The sequence below is a fragment of the Triturus cristatus genome, chromosome 2_1, assembly GCF_964204655.1.
Source record: "Triturus cristatus chromosome 2_1, aTriCri1.1, whole genome shotgun sequence".
Lineage (NCBI taxonomy): Eukaryota > Metazoa > Chordata > Amphibia > Caudata > Salamandridae > Triturus > Triturus cristatus.
Genome location: NC_140581.1, coordinates 681,961,467 through 681,979,120, shown reverse-complemented (window position 1 = coordinate 681,979,120; position 17,654 = coordinate 681,961,467). Strand labels below are relative to the sequence as shown.

Below are 17,654 nucleotides of genomic sequence, written 5' to 3'. Positions count from 1 at the left end.
CCTTCATCACTCTACACTGGCATTACTTGATGTCAGTGCTGGAAAGGATGGGAAGGGGCCTGCACTGCTTAAGTGGATCAGATTACTATTAACAGCATGTGTGAAGACAGGCCAGGTGGTCTATGCATTTTGGGAAGTGAAATCTGGAACTAGAATGGGCTACCCCAAACTGATCGTATTAGCAATGGAACCACTGGCCCACATGGTGCAACAGAGGAGACAGGAGTGGGGGATAGATATAAACAGCAAATGGCATGCAACATCTCTATATGCAGATGATGCGTTACTATACTTAAGAGGTGTTGATCCCAAGCTGGGTCCTGCAAGGCATTGCTGAATGAGTTTGAAGCAATATCTGGCCTCAAGGTCAACCGATCAAAGGCTTCCCTTTTCTGCTTACAACCGAAACCCATAGAGAAGCACTAGCAGTGCTTCCACATCAGATTGGAATTCAGATTCTATACAATTGTTTTTTGTATTTGGGTGTTCGGGTGTACTACCACTCTTCCAAATAACTTATAGATAGCAATCTACATACAGTGGTTGCAGCAACCATGCGATATATAATTTTTGGATCAAACTTCCACGGTGCCCAATTTTTAGAGTGGCAGTGGCCGAGATGCTTGTGCTACCCAGGTTGCTATATTATTTTGTAGCGCTGACCGCAGTGCTGAATGCAGGTTTCTTCAGGGACCTACGTGGAATGTTATCAGGCCTGATCTGGGGCTCAGCCAGACATCTAGAGGTTATAAATAAGACACAAAAATCCACTCAAAAAGGAGGCATAGGTGCCCTCCACTATGAAGTTTATTATTTGGCAGGTCGACTGCAGTGGGTGGTCAGATGGTTCGAGGACAGTGTCCAAACATCTGAAACAGAAAATGTGTAGGCAACACTCCCACATGGTGGTCTTTCAGGGTAGATGTTAAATCTCGGGAGGAGGTGTGTCCATTTAACACTCCAAGACACAAAGTCAACCATAGGCCTAGAAAATGGCATCTAAATAGCATGCCGTTAGTCCAATCCTTATTGCTTATCGTGACATAATAAAGCACTCTGTGGAGAGTGACCACACCACCCGCACACCACTGGAAGAGGCCACTCCTTGAAGACCTGATGGTTGATGCTGTGTCTTGGAGTGTTGAAAAGACACACCTCTTCGCAAGCAGTGAGCCTATATCTCATTTGGGGTAAGAACCATTAACATAAAAACTCCAGATTATAAACATTGTTGTAACGTGCAGGTTTGTTCTAACAGATATTGAAATATGCTGGATGTGACTATTGTGGGTGATTGTGTACTTACACACAGTGTGGTTAGTACTAGCTTTCTCATTCAGTGTGTGTTGTGTCACAGATAACCTACAGACATAGACTGAGTTCACTCTTTGCTTCTACCATAGGTGAACTAGTCTGATAATGGAGGTTCTGATGAGACTCAACATTTTCTTCAGGTCGAAACGTCGACATCCCATCCCTTGAATATTTTGGAGAAATTATTTTATACATACAGATACTATCCCCTTACAACGTTTGTTTAGATTGATTTGCCAACCTTGGGTTTTGTACAGTGTTGTTTTATGTTTGCATTTATGTTCACTTCATCGTCTGCATATTTTTACACTGTACGAATCGCACTGTGTTTCTCAAAAGTAAGGAATATGCTACTTACCAGTATGCATCTGTTCTAGGCATGTAGAGCTGCAGAGCTACACACTATGCTTTGATCGCCATCTAGTGTTGGGCCCGGTGTTTGCACTTGTTTTTGTCCTGGAAAATCTTTGGAAGTCACGAGATAGGTGACTCCTCCTTTGGATCATAGTGCGCATGGGCATCGGCTCCATCCTCAGATTGTTTTTCGCCAGCAGGGAAATGATGGAGCTTTGTAAGAGACAGGAAATATGCCCATGTATGCTGTATCTAATTAAGATAATACTGGAACAGATAAAGGTAGCCGGGGAGGCGGGTGGGCATGTGTAGATCTGCAGCTCTACATGCCAAGAACAGATGCATACTGGAAAGTAGCATATTCCGTTCGAGGCATATGAGCTGCAGATTACACACTATGCATAGACTGTATAGCAGTATCTCCTCCTAGCGGCGACCACCAGTATCTGTTGCAGTACTTTGAAATAGTGTTTGGAGTACAGCTTGGCCCACACTAGCTTGTTGTTTAGTTTGCACATCTACACAATAGTGTTTTGTGAATGTGTGCGGTGTTGACCATGTAGCTGCTCTGCAGATATCATCTAAGGCAATGTTCCCTAAAAATGCCATTGAAGCCCCTATCTTTCGTGTAGAGTGGGCTTTAGGAGGAACAGATAATGTACGTTTTGCTTTGTGGTAGCAAATTTGTATGCATTTGACAATCCACCTAGCTATCCCAGATTTTGATATGGGGTTGCTTTTGTGTGGTGGTGAGAAAGACACGAAAAGTTGTTTGGTCTTACGAAAGGGTTGTGTTCTCTCGATGTAGTAAAGCAATGCTCTTTTGACATCTAAGGTATGAAGAGCTCTTTCTGCGACTGTTTGTGGCTGCGAGAAGAATACGGGCAGCTCCACAGATTGATTGAGGTGGAAGGGAGAAATAACTTTAAGAAGGAATTTAGGATTAGTTCGGAGAACAACCTTATTATGATGCATCTGCAGAAAGGGTTCCTGAATGGTTAGTGCTTGTAGTTCGCTAACTCTTCGTAAAGAAGTAATGGCTACTAGGAAAGCAACTTTCCATGTTAAGAATTGTAGCTCACGTTTATGTAGAGGTTCAAATGGAGGACCCATTAGTCTTGTGAGAACGATGTTTAAATTCCATACAGGTAAAGGTGGTACTCTGGGGGAATTATTCTTTTGAGGCCCTCCATAAAGGCTTTTATCGCAGGTACTCTGAAAAGTGATAGATGTTGTCTATTTTGTAGATATGCTGCTATGGCAGCAAGATGCAGTCTAATAGACGTGCAGGCTAATTTGCATCTTTGGAGGTGTAGTAAGTAGCCGATGATGTGTTGGATGGACACATCTAGGGGATTGGTGTTGTTGTTATGACAATATATTACAAAACGTTTTCACTTGGCTGCATAGCATGCTCTAATGGTAGGCCGTCTAGCTTCTTTAATGACGTTCATACACTCAGGGGGAAGATTAAGGTAACCGAATTCTAGGACCTCAGGAGGCAGATCGCAAGGTTGAGAGGAGCTGGGTCCGGGTGTCTGATCTCTCCATGGTTCTGGGTTAAGAGGCGTGGAGAGAGGTGTAACTTCTGGTGCGGAACTACGGAGAGTTCCAGCAATGTGGTGTACCACGGTTGTCTGACCCAAGTTGGAGCACTTAGGATGAGAGTTAAGGAATGTTGCTGTAGTTTGCGCACCACTAGTGGAATGAGTGGGAGAGGTGGAAAAGCGTACGCAAATCTGCCTGTCCAGTTCATCCATTTCGCATTGCCTTTGGACAATGGGTGTGGATATCTGGCGGCGAAGCTTGGGCAGTTGGTGTTTTCGTGGGTGGCGAAGAGGTCTATCTGTGGTTGCCCCCACATTTGAAAAAACGGTTGAAGAACTTGCGGATGAAGTTCCCACTCGTGGATCTGTTGTGTTTGACGGCTCAACAGATCGGCTATGGTGTTTTGGACTCCTGGGACATGTTGGGCTAGGAGAAATGTTCTGAGGTATAGCCCACCTCCATATGTTCTGTGCTTGCTGAGAGAGCTGCAGAGAGTGTGTCCCGCCTTGTTTTTGAATGTAGTACATGGCTGTCATGTTGTCTGTACAGACTAAGACAGCCTTGCCTGATATTTGTTTTTGAAATGCTTTTAAGGCTAGGAATATGGCTAGTAACTCCAGGTGGTTGACGTGGAGTAACTTTTGTTGAGGTGTCCACCTGCCCTGCATGGTGTGATGTAGTAGGTAAGCTCCCCACCCGGAGAGCGATGTGTCCGTTGTCATAACTATTTGAGGAACCGGCTCTAGGAACGGTCGCCCTTTGGAAAGGTTCTTGGTGTTCCACCACTGCAGAGAGCGATGAGTACGACCATCTACCAACACCTGATCTGTTAAATGACCTTGAGCCTGGTTCCATTGGCGTGCTAAGCATTCTTGGAGAGGACGCATCTGGAGTCTTGCATGAGGCACTATGAATATGCAAGAGGCCATCATCCCTATAAGTTGCATGAACACTCGAGCTGGAAGAGAGTGTTGCGGTTGGAATTTGGTGAGAAGTACCTTTATGCTTGCTATCCTGGCGGGACTGTGATAGGCTAACTCCTTTGAGGTGTGTATTGTGGCACCGAGGTATTGTTGTGTGTGGGACGGTTGCAGATGGGACTCGGTGTGGTTTACTGTGAACCCCAGGTCGTGGAGTAGTTGGATAGTGGCGTGAGTGTGTTGTACACACTGGTTGTATGAGCTGGCTTTTATGAGCCAGTCATCCAGATATGGGAAGACGTGAATGTGCTGTCTTCTTAGGTGTGCTGCCACCACTGGTAGGCCCTTGGTAAACACTCTTGGTGTTGTTGTGAATCCAAATGGGAGTACTTTGAATTGATAGTGCTGACTGTCCACAACTAATCTGAGATACTTCCTGTGAGCGGCGTGAATGGAAATGTGGAAATAGGCGTCCTTGAAGTCTAGGGTAGCAAGGAAGTCGCTCTGTGAAAGCAGAGGAAGGACCTGCTGGAGTGTGATCATGTGGAAATGGTCTGAGTGTATGTATAGGTTTAGGGGTCTGAGGTCTAGAATAGGCCTTAGAGAGCTGTCCTTCTTAGGTATGAAAAAATACGGGGAGTAAACTCCCTTGTTTTGTTGGTGCAGGGGAACTGGTTCTATTGCACTTTTTTGTAGGAGGGAGATTACCTCCTGTAGATGTTAGTTCGAGACAGTAACCTGATTAAATTATCTGTTGCACCCACCTGTCTGAGGTGATGTTGGTCCAGACAGGAAGGAATTGTTGGAGTCTTCCCCCCGACTAGAGTGGAATGGTCTGGAGGAAGTGGAGGGAAGTCATTGGGTGGGGGTGGAGGCAGAGCGGGAGTTGTTGGTTTTGCCTCTGGCTTTGTTGTTGTTCCCCCTGTAACCAGCTCTTAGGTAACCTCTAGTACAGGTGGATTGGTTGGGAGCTTTGTAAGAAGTGGAGGGGCTATCCGAGGAGTAGCCTCTGGGGGTGCTCCTGAAGGATGAGCGACGAAAGGAATGTCTGGGAGCTTGCGACTGCAAGGCTCCCATAGATTTAGCTGTGTCGGTATCCTTCTTCATTTTTTCAAGGGATACGTCAACATTAGGGCCAAATAGGTGTTGCTCATCGAATGGTTGATTGAGAATAGAACTCTGGACTTCAGGTTTGAAACCTGAAATGCGTAGCCAGGCATGCCTATGCAAAAGGACACTGGTGTTTATTGCCCTTGCGGCGGTATCTGCTACATCTAGGGCACAACGGATGGAGGTGTTAGTAATGGTTTTACCTTCTTGTATGAGTTCATTGGCCCTATTTTTATACCTGCCTGGGAGGTGCTGTATTATGGACTCAAGCTCATCATATTGTGCCCTGTCATACCTAGTTAACAGCGCTGGAGTATTGGCAATGCGCCATATGATTGCCACCTGTGACGCCGTTCGTTTGCCAGAGGCATCCAGGAGTTTAGACTCCTTATCTGGTGGTGGTGCGTCACCTGATGATTGGGAATTGGCTCTTTTTCGTGCATTGGAGACTACAAGGGAGTCTAGTGGTGCGGGGCTTTAATGTAGGCTGGATCATTAGGGGCGGCCTTATACTTTTTTTCCATCCTAGGGTTGATGACTCGAGCCCTGACTGGGTCTTTAAAGACCTCTGGTGCATGCTTAATGACCCCCTTAAGCATGGGTAAAATTGAGGTGGACCTTTGTGTGGTGTCAAAAGTGTCCATGAGACAACCCTCCTCTACGGGGCCTGTGTGCAGGTCAACCCCGTGGTACTGGGCAGCTCTGTGGAGGAGCTGGTTAAAGCGTATAGTGTCTTCTGGGGGGGGGGGCGGGGGGGGAAGGCCTGGAGGGGTAGATGTCCTCTTGTGGGATATTAGGGATGCTATAATCATCCCAGGGGTCTGGGGAGCCAGTAGGACTAGGGTCCCCTAGTGGTTGATCATCGCACCTCCCCCTGCATCATCTGAGGTGTTGTTATCATCATCATCTACTGGAGTAGGGGATGGTGTAGGAGAGCGGTGTGGTGGAGGAGGAGGAGGCGGAGGAAGAGGAGAAGGGATCCTTAATGGAGAGGTAGCAATCTCTCTCTGTTTAGATGGTGGAGCCGGTGCAGGCGTATCTAGTGGTCGTTTCTTGGAGCTAAGAATCAAGTGACCAGTCTTAGGTTCCTTTACAAGAGTTTTTTGGGTAGGATCTGGTCGAAACAGTTCTTCTGTGGGAGGCAGATTCTTCGGTGCCGATGGTTTTGGTTCCGTAGGCTTTTTCGGCGCCGAGTGGGTAGCGGTTCTGGGTTTGGAACCATGCGGTTTTGCAGTGTCTTTGGCTGATGGAACCTGTTTCCTCGGTTCCGAGGTCTTTTTCAGCTTCGAAGCATGGGAGCCAGGGCCCTTTGGTGGCAGTTTTTTGGTCGGCTCCGAGTGTGTTGTCGGTGTCGAGGACCCGGTGCGAGTCTTCAGCGCAGAGTGCTTGGATGTCGAAGCAGCGGTCGGCGTGGATGAGGACGGCTTATTTTTCGGTGCCTGTGGATGTTTTTCGGCACCAAGGGTAGGCTGACTCGAGCCAGAGTCACCTGAAGGCTTAGTAGGCTTCTTTACTGGGTCCGGAGGCGGGGCATGGGAAGCAGTCTCTCGGTGTGCACCTGGGCCCGATGGTGAAGGTGTGACCGAAGCCTTTTTAGATGGTGTCGAGGGGGGGTCGGGGTCGACGTCTGTACTTACAACCCTCTGTGCCGGAGTGATGTCCTCGACGTCGGAGTCATCGGCTTCGGAGGCACTGACGAGGCCTTCTTCGACCCGCCCTTGCTCTGGCACATCGACGCCCTCTTGGAAGAGGTCGTCAGGGATTGAAGACGACGAGCGAGCCATGGTTCTTCTAGCTAGTCGGTCCCGAATCGTCTTCTTGGAGCGGAAAGAGGCGCAAGCTGGACAGTCTCTGGCCTCGTGCTCCGGTGAGAGGCAGAGGTTGCACACCTCATGCAGATCGGTGTGCGGAATCTTCGACCCACATCGAGGACACTTTTTGAATGGCGTCCTTTCCATGAGCCAGATGATAAGGCCCAAGTAGGCCTGAAGGCCTTCGTCGACGACCGGAATCGAAGACTTCGAAGTTCTTGAGAGTCGCGTCGATTGGGAAAACGCGATCGAGACAATACCGTTGAAAAGGGAAGGATTGTGCGTCGAAAGAAAAAAACGGTAACGGTTCGAACTGGAGCGCGAGAAACACATCCGAGCCTGATGGCGGAAAAAAACAATCTGAGGATGGAGCTGATGCCCATGTGCACTATGATCCAAAGGAAGAGCCACCTATCTTGTGACTTCTAAAGACTTTCCAGGACAAAAACAAGTGCAAACATCCGGGCCCAACACCAGATGGCAATCTATGCATAGTGTGTAATCTGCAGCTCATATGCCTCGAACATAACTATTTTTGGAAACAAAAACAAAAGTGTCCTGTACTTTTTCTATTGTAGTGCTATCAGACATTAATGGGATTTTGGTGTATGAAGTGTAGAGTTGAGTTACATGCCTCAGAAATATACAAGGGGTACTGTTAGACGAGAGTCCCACTGAAAAATTGTTGCAATTAAATCTAGGTAAAAATACAGCAGGTTTGTTTTAAATCTGATGAGTCAATATTTCTTATCCACTTCATAGGAATAGGAACAAACGTAAATGGACATGAATGGATCCTTTTGGAATCTGTTTAGATTGAGTGCTTGCACAAGAAATAATTTTTCATTAACATATGTTAGGGATGCAATGTGTTACTGTTTCTTACTTTCATGCATATCTATTTTTCTGATTTAAACTTTGCATGACACATAATTACCAAAATTTGATTCGGTTGCTTCACTGGGTGACTGTGGATTCCATTTGCTTTCTTCTTTTGATTAGGAGACTCTTGGTTTAACTTTTTACCATTAGTCTTCAGGTTTTGAGTTTGCAACCCCACCTATCCAACACAAAATTATACCAGTCACATTATGAACTTAACCTATAATCAAGAAGCATTCTACCACACAATAAAGAGGCTATATTTAAAGCAGGTCTGTTTTAGAAATAAACAATTTTGCATATTCACACAGTCTACCAGAGATCATTTGCTCATGATTCTGCAAAGCAAACTAGATCAGCTTCGTTAAAGTCTCTACATAATCCTCTTGGGAACTGAACTCTGCAAAACTGGAAAAAACGCCCCCACCTCCCTGCCATTTGATTTAGCTCCAGTGAATTCAGCTATCATGCAAGCCCACTAGAAGTGCTTCATGTTTGACTTTAGCGTGCTCTGATGACTACGGACATGAAAAGTGTATCCTCTTTCAGGATGGGGATGGCTACTGGCACCTCAATCCAGACTGTGCTGAACGATGGAAAGGCACAATCCCTTGGGCTGATAAATGCTGCCACTACTATCTGTAGCCCTTTTGGCAAAACACCCCCTGGGTCTGTCATTTATGTGTTCCAATTGTGCATGTTTTATTTGGGGGAGTGAATGGTGGTGTTCATTTGGAACCAAAGCATTGTGGCACTAGATGGAATATGCTACTTACCAGTATGCATCTGTTCTTGGCATGTAGAGCTGCAGATCTACACACTATGCATAGATCACCATCTGGTGTTGGGCCCGGATGTTTGCACTTGGTTTTGTCTTGGAAAGTCTTTGGAAGTCACGAGGTAGGTGACTCCTCCATTGGATCGTAGTGCGCATGGGCATCTGTTCCATCCTCAGATTATTTTTCGTCAGCAGGGAAATGATGGGAGTTTTTGTAAGAAACAGGAAAGATGCCCATGTATGCTGTATCTAAATGAGATAATACTGGAACAGATAAAGGTAGCCGTGGAGGCGGGTGGGCGTGTGTAGATCTGCAGCTCTACATGCCAAGAACAGATGCATGCTGGTAAGTAGAATATTCCATTCGAGGCATATGAGCTGCAGATTACACACTATGCATAGATTGTATAGCAATATCCCGTACTAGCGGCGACCACCAGTATCTGTTGCAGTAGTTTGAAATAGTGTTTTGAGTACAGCCTGGCCCACACTAGCTTGTTGTTTAGTTTGCACATCTACATCTGCAGATATCGTCTAAGGGAATGTTTCCTAAAAATGCCATTGAAGCCCCTATCTTTCGTGTAGAGTGGGCTTTAGGAGGAACAGATAATGTACGTTTTGCTTTGTGGTAACAAATCTGTATGCATTTGACAATCCACCTAGCTATACCAGATTTTGATATGGGGTTGCCCTTGTGTGGTGGTGAGAAAGACACGAATAGTTGTTTGGTCTTACGAAAAGTTTGTGTTCTCTCGATGTAGTAGAGCAGTGCTCTTTTGACATCTAAGGTGTGAAGAGCTCTTTCTGCGACTGTTTGTGGCTGCGAGAAGAATACAGGCAGCTCCACAGATTGATTGAGGTGGAAGGGAGAAATGACTTTAGGGAGGAATTTATGTTTAAATTCCACACAGGTGAAGGTGGTACTCTGGGGGGAATTATTCTTTTGAGTCCCTCCATAAAGGCCTTTATGGCAGGTACTCTGAAAAGTGATAGATGTTGTCTATTTTGTAGATATGCTGCTATGGCAGCAAGATGCAGTCTGATACACGTGTAGGCTAAGTTGCATCTTTGGAGGTGTAGTAAGTAGCCTATGATTTGTTGGATAGGCACATCTCGGGGATCAGTGTTGTTATTACAAACCGTTTCCATTTGGCTGCATAGCATGCTCTAGTGGTAGGCCGTCTAGCTTCTTTAATGACGTTCATACAGTCAGGAGGAAGGTTAAGGTAACCGAATTCTAGGACTTCAGGAGCCAGATCGCTAAGTTGAGCTGAGCTGGATCTGGGTGTTGGATCTCTCCATGGTTCTGGGTTAAGAGGGGTGGAGAGAGGTGTAATTTGTGGTGCGGAACTACTGAGTGTTCCAGCAATGTGGTGTACCATGGTTGTCTGGCCCAAGTTGGAGCAACTAGTATGTGTGTTAAGGAGTGTTGCTGTAGTTTGCACACCACTAGTGGAATGAGTGGGAGAGGCGGAAAAGCGTACGCAAATCTGCCTGACCAGTTCATCCACATCTCATTGCCTTTGGACAATGGGTGAGGATACCTGGCGGCGAAGCTTGGGCATTTGGCGTTTTCTTGGGTGGCGAAGAGGTCTATCTGTGGTTGCCCCCATGTGAGAAAGTGGCTCTGTTTATACTATTCTTTAATAGGTACAGGGTGTACAGAGTCCACAGTCCCCCAGGGTTGACAGAGGGTAAAGTTAGATATAACCTTACTCTCTAAAGTGGTAGCTTGGTCGAGCAGTAAGGCAGTATCAGAGGACAGTGTAAAGCATTTGTTGTACACACTCAGTCAGCAAATGGTCTCACACACTCAATAACTGAACTCTAGGCCAATGGTTTATATATAAAAAACATATATGCTTGTTTTATTTTAGAACCAACAATTGGATTTAAAATATATTTTCTCAGAATGAGATGCTTTATATAAATACTTTTGCAATATGCAATTGACTTTTGTAAACAGTTACAAGTGGTTGCAATAGGCAACTCTATTTTAAACACAACAATGGATTGAGCTCAATGAAAATTTCAAGTTATTTGCAACAGATTACTTTTAGGATTACTTTTGGAATTCCAGGACTGGATCCTAGATTCAGTCCTGGGTCAGTACTTAGAATCAAGTGATGAAAGTCGACTTAATTACTGTGATGATTTTTAAACAATATTTAGCTATTTTAAAAGTTGACACTTAGAAAATATTTCAAAGAAAACAGTCAATGATTCCCTATGGAAGAAAATTCAAGTTGCAGGTACAGTATGTTCTTGTTACTTTTGTAATCCAGTACTGGGTGCCTAGACTCAGTACTGGGACCTTTATCCAAAACAGGTAAGTAATTACGTTTTCAGATATTATACGATTTTTAAAGAATATTTCAAGATTGCAGAAATTGACACTTGGAAGAAATTTCACAGAAAAACAGTCAATGATTTCCTATGGGAGAAAATTGGGTTACTGGTAAGTACAGTTGTAAGTATTTTTCAGAGTCAGTGCTGGGCACCAAGATCCAGCACTGGGAGCTCACCTAAGAGCACGTGAGTATTTTCGTTTGTTACTCGGCTGATTTTTGGTGAATATTTTAAGATTCGAAAAGTCCACACGTAGAAATTTCAGGAAAAAGCCAGTCAATGTTACCCTATGAAGAAAATAGAGTTATCGGTTTAAAGGTAAGTACTCGACTGGCAGAGTTGAGGTTCTGGGCATAGACTCAGGCGTCCCCCAGGGTCAGGTAGGTACAGTTGGTTCACCCTCAGCGACTCTAGGGCGGCCGGGTGCAGAGAGAGTTAGGCCCAATGTTATCCTATGAGGGATAGGGGGGCCTTGGTTGGTGGCTGCTGACTAGCAAGCCACGCGTTTGTGGGAGCTGGGCTCCTGGTCACTTACTCAGGGCAAGTGCGGAAGTAGGTAGGTGTAGAGGTTGCACTGCCAGGGCCACTCGGGCGGCTGGGTGCAGGGTGCTTTTGAGCCTTCGGGCGCTCAATTGATTTCAATGGGAAATCTCCGGTTTAGAAAAAGACTGCAAGCTCGGGGACGAGGATTCTTCAGGTGCCACCACCACTTCGAGAGGTAAGTTGGGTAGTTGGAGGATAGGTAGGTACCCCGGGATTGGGCACAGGGGGCCGCGGGGTGCCGCGTGCAGGGGTGCCTTTTGGTGTCGGGAAAGCTTACCCTCTGTTGATCGCGGCAGGGGGGCACCTTGTTCTGAGGCTGCAGGCTTCTTCAGGAGGGTCGAAGGAGGTCCTTGGGTGCCGGACTCGGGGTCACAGTCGCCGTGGGGTCGTCCTCGTGGTCTTTGTTCACTCCGGCACTGGCCAGGCTTGGCTGGTGCAGAGTGTGCTGGGTTCGCGGTTCCGGGCTGCTGCCAGGGATTAGAGGTAGGTTTTGAGTAGAGCCTCTACTCATGGGAGTCCCAGGGGCATAGAGCCAAAAGGTAGCCAGGTCCTCCGGGGTTTGTGAGGTTGCTGGCCACAAGAGATGCCGGGTTGGAGCAGGTTTGAGGGTCGACAGACCGGTAGGGCTGGGGCCAAAGAAGTTGGTGTCTTCCTCTTCTTAGCAGCTGCAGGGCAGGTCTTCTTTCTTCTTGCTCTTCTTTGTATTTTGGAATCTGGGGAAGGAAGGTTCAGGGTGCCCCTAAATACTAGATTTAGGGGCGTTACAGGTAGGTGAAGGGCAGGGACCAATGGGTCCCTGTCCTGGGGTGGGTACACCCCTATCCTGCCTCTCTCCTGTGGGAGGGGGCAGTAGCCTAGTCCTGATAGGGTAGGGCTTCCCATCTTCAAGATGGCGAGAGCCCGGAGATGTGCTTCACCTCGCCTCCCCCACCTGAGGGGTGGGGTTGACAGGCTGGCACATCCCCTGTCCTTATTTGGGGTTTCCGGCCAAGCTTCCCGCCAGAGTGGGGGGTTACAGTGGCCTGGGGAAGCTCACAGAGGCGGCATGCCTTTGAAGCTTCCCCCTGCCCATCCTGGGGGAGGAGATTTAGCACCTCGCCCAGGATGTGCATTGTTGCAGGCCCAGGAGAGCAGGGGCTCTCCCACCCAGGGGTCCAGAAACATGTCTGCTGTGTGGCAGCCTAGGCAGCCTCAGAGCAGACGTGGATTGTAGGTTAGGTTTAAGGGGGCATCTCTAAGATGCTCTCTGGGGTGCTTGGTAAATTAAATCCCACACTGGCATCAGTGTGGGTTTAATGTGCTGAGAAGTTTGATACCAAACTTCTCAGTCTTCAGTGTTGCCATTATGGTGCTGTGGAGTTCGTGTTTGACGAGCTCTCAGCACCATGTACTCTTAAATGGCAGCACTGCACTTACAGTGCTCAGGAATGGACCTGGGTACTGTAGGGGCACAGGGCTCCTGCTCCTGTGCCCACACCATTGGCATAAGGCACCCAGCTAGAGGAGTGGCTGATGTATGCCATGGCAGTGTAGGTGATGGGCATGGCACACAGGGATGTGTGCCATGTCGACTTTGTTTTGTCTTGCACCCAGACACCCAGCCTGCAAAGGCAGTGTGTGTAAGGGTACAGGGCCTCCAAGGGTGGCACAAGGAGTGCTGCAGCCCTTAGAGGCCTTCCCTGGTCACAAGGCCCTGGGTAGGCAAAAAGTGGGGGCATACCATGCAAGAAAGATGGCACTTTCTCACGCAACCCCCCCCCCCAACCCCCCCCCCCAAACGAAAGGTGATGAGACTAACCTTGCCCTATGGAGTCTTCATTGTCTAAGTGGAAGAACCTGGAAAGTCCATCTGCATTGGCATGGGCAGTCCCTGGTCTGTGTTCCACTTCAAAGTCCATTCCATGTAGGGAGATGGACCACCTTAGTAGTTTTGGATTTTCCCCTTTCATCTGCATTAGCCATCTGAGAGGTCTGTGGTCAGTTTGAACTAGGAAGTGAGTACCAAACAAGTATGGCCTCAACTTCTTCAGGGACCAAACCACAGCAAAGGCCTCCCTCTCAATGGTACTCCAACGCTGCTCTCTGGGGAGTAGCCTCCTGCTTATAAAAGCAACAGGTTGGTCTTGGCCTTCATCATTGGTCTGGGATAGGACCGCTCCTATCCCTAGATCAGAGGCATCAGTCTGCACTATGAACTGCTTGGCATAATCTGGAGCTTTTAGAATTGGTGCTGAGCACATTGCCTCTTTTAGGGTGTCAAAAGCCTTTTGGCAACTAACTATCCAGTTAACCTTCTTGGGCATCTTCTTGGAGGTGACTTCTGTGAGGGGGATCACAATGGACCCATGCCCCTTCACAAACCTCCTGTAGTCCCCAGTCAAGCCAAGGAATGCCCTGACTTGGGTCTGGGTTGTTGGAGCTATCCAGTCCATGATGTCCTGGATCTTGGGTTGTAAGGGTTGTACCTGGCCTCCACCTACAAGGTGGCCCAAGTACACCACAGTGCCCTGACTTATCTGGCATTTGGATGCCTTGATAGTGAGACCTGCATTTTGCAGAGCCTCTAAAACTTTTCCAAGGTGATCCTGCCAGGTGGAGCTAAAGACAGCAATATCATCAAGATAAGCTGCACTAAAGGACTCCAGCCCAGCCAGGACATGGTTCACCAGCCTCTGGAAAGTGGCAGGGGCATTCTTTAACCCAAAGGGCATCACAGTAAACTGATAATGCCCATCAGGGGTGGAGAATGCTGTCTTTTCTTTTGCTCCTGGGGCCATGCCAATCTGCCAGTACCCTGCAGTTAAGTCAAAGGTACTGAGGAATTGGGCAGCCCCTAATTAATCTATCAGTTCATCTGCCCTTGGGATAGGGTGAGCATCTGTCTTGGTGACAGAGTTGAGCCCTCTATAGTCCACACAGAACCTCATCTATCTATTTTCACCTTGTTGATTAGATTTGGGGACCAGAACCACTGGGCTGGCCCAGGGGCTCTCAGAGGGTTCAATGACCCCTAACTCCAGCATCTTGCTGACCTCAGCTTTGATGCTTTCCTTAACTTGGTCTGACTGTAGATAGATTTTTTTTCTGACAGGAGCACTGTCACCAGTGTCCACATCATGGGTACACCAGTTTGTCAGACCAGGGGTCAGGGAAAAGAGGCTAGCATACTGTTGCAAGACTTGCTTGCAGTCAGTCTGCTGTTGGGCAGAGAGGGTGTCTGAGAAGATCACACCATCTACTGACCCATCTTTTGGGCTGTAGGAGAGGAGGTCAGGGAGAGGTTCACTCTCTGCTTCCTGTTCCTCATCAGTCACCATCAGCATGGTGATGTCAGCACTGTCATTGTAGAGCTTAAAGCGGTTCACATAGATGACACTTTTGGGTGTCCTGCTAGTGCCCAGGTCAACTAAATAGGTGACCTCACTCTTTCTTTCTAGGATAGGGTAAGGGCCACTCAATTTATCTTGGAGAGCACTTGGTGCCACTGGCTCCAAAACCCACACCTGTTACCCAGGTTGAAATTCAACCAGTGCAGCTTTTTGGTCATACCAGTGCTCCTGGAGCTCCTGGCTGGCCTCAAGGTTCTTGGATGCTTTTTCCATGTACTCAGCCATTCTGGACCTTAGGCCAAGCACATAGTCCACTATGTCTTGTTTGGGCTCTTGAAGAGGCCTCTCCCAGCCCTCTTTTACAAGACAAAGTGGTCCCCTTACAGGATGACCAAACAGAAGTTCAAAGGGTGAGAAACCTACTCCCTTCTGTGGTACTTCCCTGTAAGCGAAAAGCAGGCATGGTAACAGGACATCCCATCTCTTTTTGAGTTTTTCAGGGAGACCCATGATCATACCTTTCAATGTCTTGTTGAATCTCTCAACAAGGCCATTGGTTTGTGGGTGGTAGGGTGTAGTAAACTTGTACTGCACTCCACACTCCTTCCACATGTGTTAGGTAAGCAGACATGAAGTTGGAACCTCTGTCTGAAACCACCTCCTTAGGAAACCCTACCCTGGTGAAGACACCCAGGAGGGCCTTGGCTACTGCAGGAGCTGTAGTAGTCCTAAGTGGAATTGCTTCAGGGTACTTAGTAGCATGATCCACTACCACTAGAATGCATTTGTTCCCTGAGGCTGTGGGAGGTTCAAGTGGACCCACAATGTCCACTCCTACCCTTTCAAAGGGAACCCCCACCATTGGTAGTGGGATGAGGGGGGCCTTTGGGTGGCCACCTGTCTTGCCACTGGCTTGACAGGTAACACAGGAGCTGACAAACTCCTTCATCTTTTGGTGCATCAGGGGCCAATGAAAGTGACTCACTAGCCTTTCCCACCATTGCCCCAGATGTCCAGCTAGGGGGATGTCATGAGCCAAAGTTAGGAGGAACTTCCTGTACTTCTGTGGCACTACCACCCTCCTGGTGGCTCCAGAAATGTGGTGTTTCTTGCCTCAGCATACAGTAATCCCTCTTCCCAATAAGCTCTGTGGGTACCACTGATACCTCCCCTTGCTTCTGAAACAGCTCGCTGCCTCAAGCTCTCAAGAGTGGGACAGTCTCGCTGACCCTGGCACAGCTCTTCCCTAGAGGGTCCCCCTGGGCCCAAGAGTTCAACCTGGTAAGGGTCAAGCTCCATGGACTCAGTTCCCTCTGGGGTATCCAAATCCTCTCCCTGTGGAGAGGGGTCCTGAATGGTTTGCTGTGTAGAAGCTGGTTCCCCAGTCTTCTTACCTTTTCTCTTGGTTGGTTAGGCCATTATTTCAGGCTCCAGACCTACTTTTTCACCCTTCCTCTTGCTCTGGTTTGCACACACACCAATTCAGGGATGCCCAGCATGGCTGCATGGGCCTTTAGCTCAACCTCAGCCCAGGCTGAGGTTTCCAGATCATTTCCAAGCAGACATGCAGCTGGCAACTTTGGAGAGACCACTACCTGTTTCAGGCCAGTAACCCCCCCCCCCCCCCCCCCCGTCTAATGTCACCATGGCCATGGGATGACTAGTGGTGACACTGTCAGCGTTGGTGACTGGGTAAGACTTCCCAATCAAGTATTGCTCAGGGGAAACCAGTGTGTTTCACCATAGTGACACTGGCACCTGTATCCCTCAGAGCTTCTACCCTAGTTCCATTCACCCAGGGGTACTGTAAGTATTTCTTTAAGTTGGGGGGCCACACAGCTACAGTGGCAAACTCCACTTCTCCCAAGGAGACTAGACTTGCTTCAGTGTGCTCCCAGATTTGCTCAGGGTACACCTCTGATCCCATTTGTATACTTGCTGCCCCAGGAGTAGCTGTACTGGGTGCCTTAGGGGCTTTGTTGTGGGGGCAAGATTTGTCTACAGTTAGGTGTCCTGACCTCTTACAGTTATTACACCAGGCCTTTAAAGGATCATAGTTCTTCCCCCTATAGGGTTGAGGCACATAGGGAGTAGTTTGGGTCCCACCCACCTGAAAAGATTTTTGGGGCCCTTTGGAAGACTCAGACTTTTTATCTTGGAGATTCTCACCACCTATCCCCTGGGGAGGTTTTGTGACCACTTTCTTTTGGTCACCCCCAGTGGCTGTCCTTGTCACCCTAGTCTTGACCCAGTGGTCTGCCTTCTTTCCCATTTCTTGGGGAGAAATTAGACCTAGGTCTACCAAATGCTGATGCAACTTTTCATTTGTGCAGTTACTTAATATATGTTCCTTCATGAATAAATTGTACAATCTAGTAAAATCCTGCACACCATGTCCAGCTAACCAACCATCCAGTGTCTTCACTGAGAAATCTACAAAATCAATCCAGGACTGGGTCTGGGTTTTGTGAGCCCCCCTGAATCTAATTCTATACTCCTCAGTGGTGAATCCAAATCCCTCAATCAGAGCTTTCTTCATGAGCTCATAGGATCCTGCTTCTGGCCCAGAGAGGGTCAGAAGCCGGTCTCTGCAGTTACCAGAGAACAGTTCCCACAGGAGTGCCCCCCAGAGAGGTTTCTTTACTTTTCTGATATCACAAGCCCTCTCAAAGGCTGTGAACCATTTGATGATACCATCACCTTCCTCAAATTTAGG

The 17,654-nt window shown here is 47.8% G+C and overlaps 1 protein-coding gene across 2 annotated transcripts in view; it reads right to left on the bottom strand.

The window, feature by feature from the left end:
• The window catches only part of DCP2 (decapping mRNA 2), a 330,233-nt gene that overhangs the window by 119,028 nt on the left and 193,551 nt on the right, over window positions 1-17,654 (bottom strand). The window contains exon 9 of one of the 2 annotated variants that reach the window (XM_085632614.1): window positions 7,995-8,117. The exons of the other annotated variant lie outside the window; for it this stretch is intronic. Coding sequence (XP_085488740.1) covers window positions 7,995-8,117 — 123 coding nt within the window. The remainder of the gene's footprint in view (window positions 1-7,994; window positions 8,118-17,654) is intronic. 2 annotated transcript variants of the gene reach the window in all.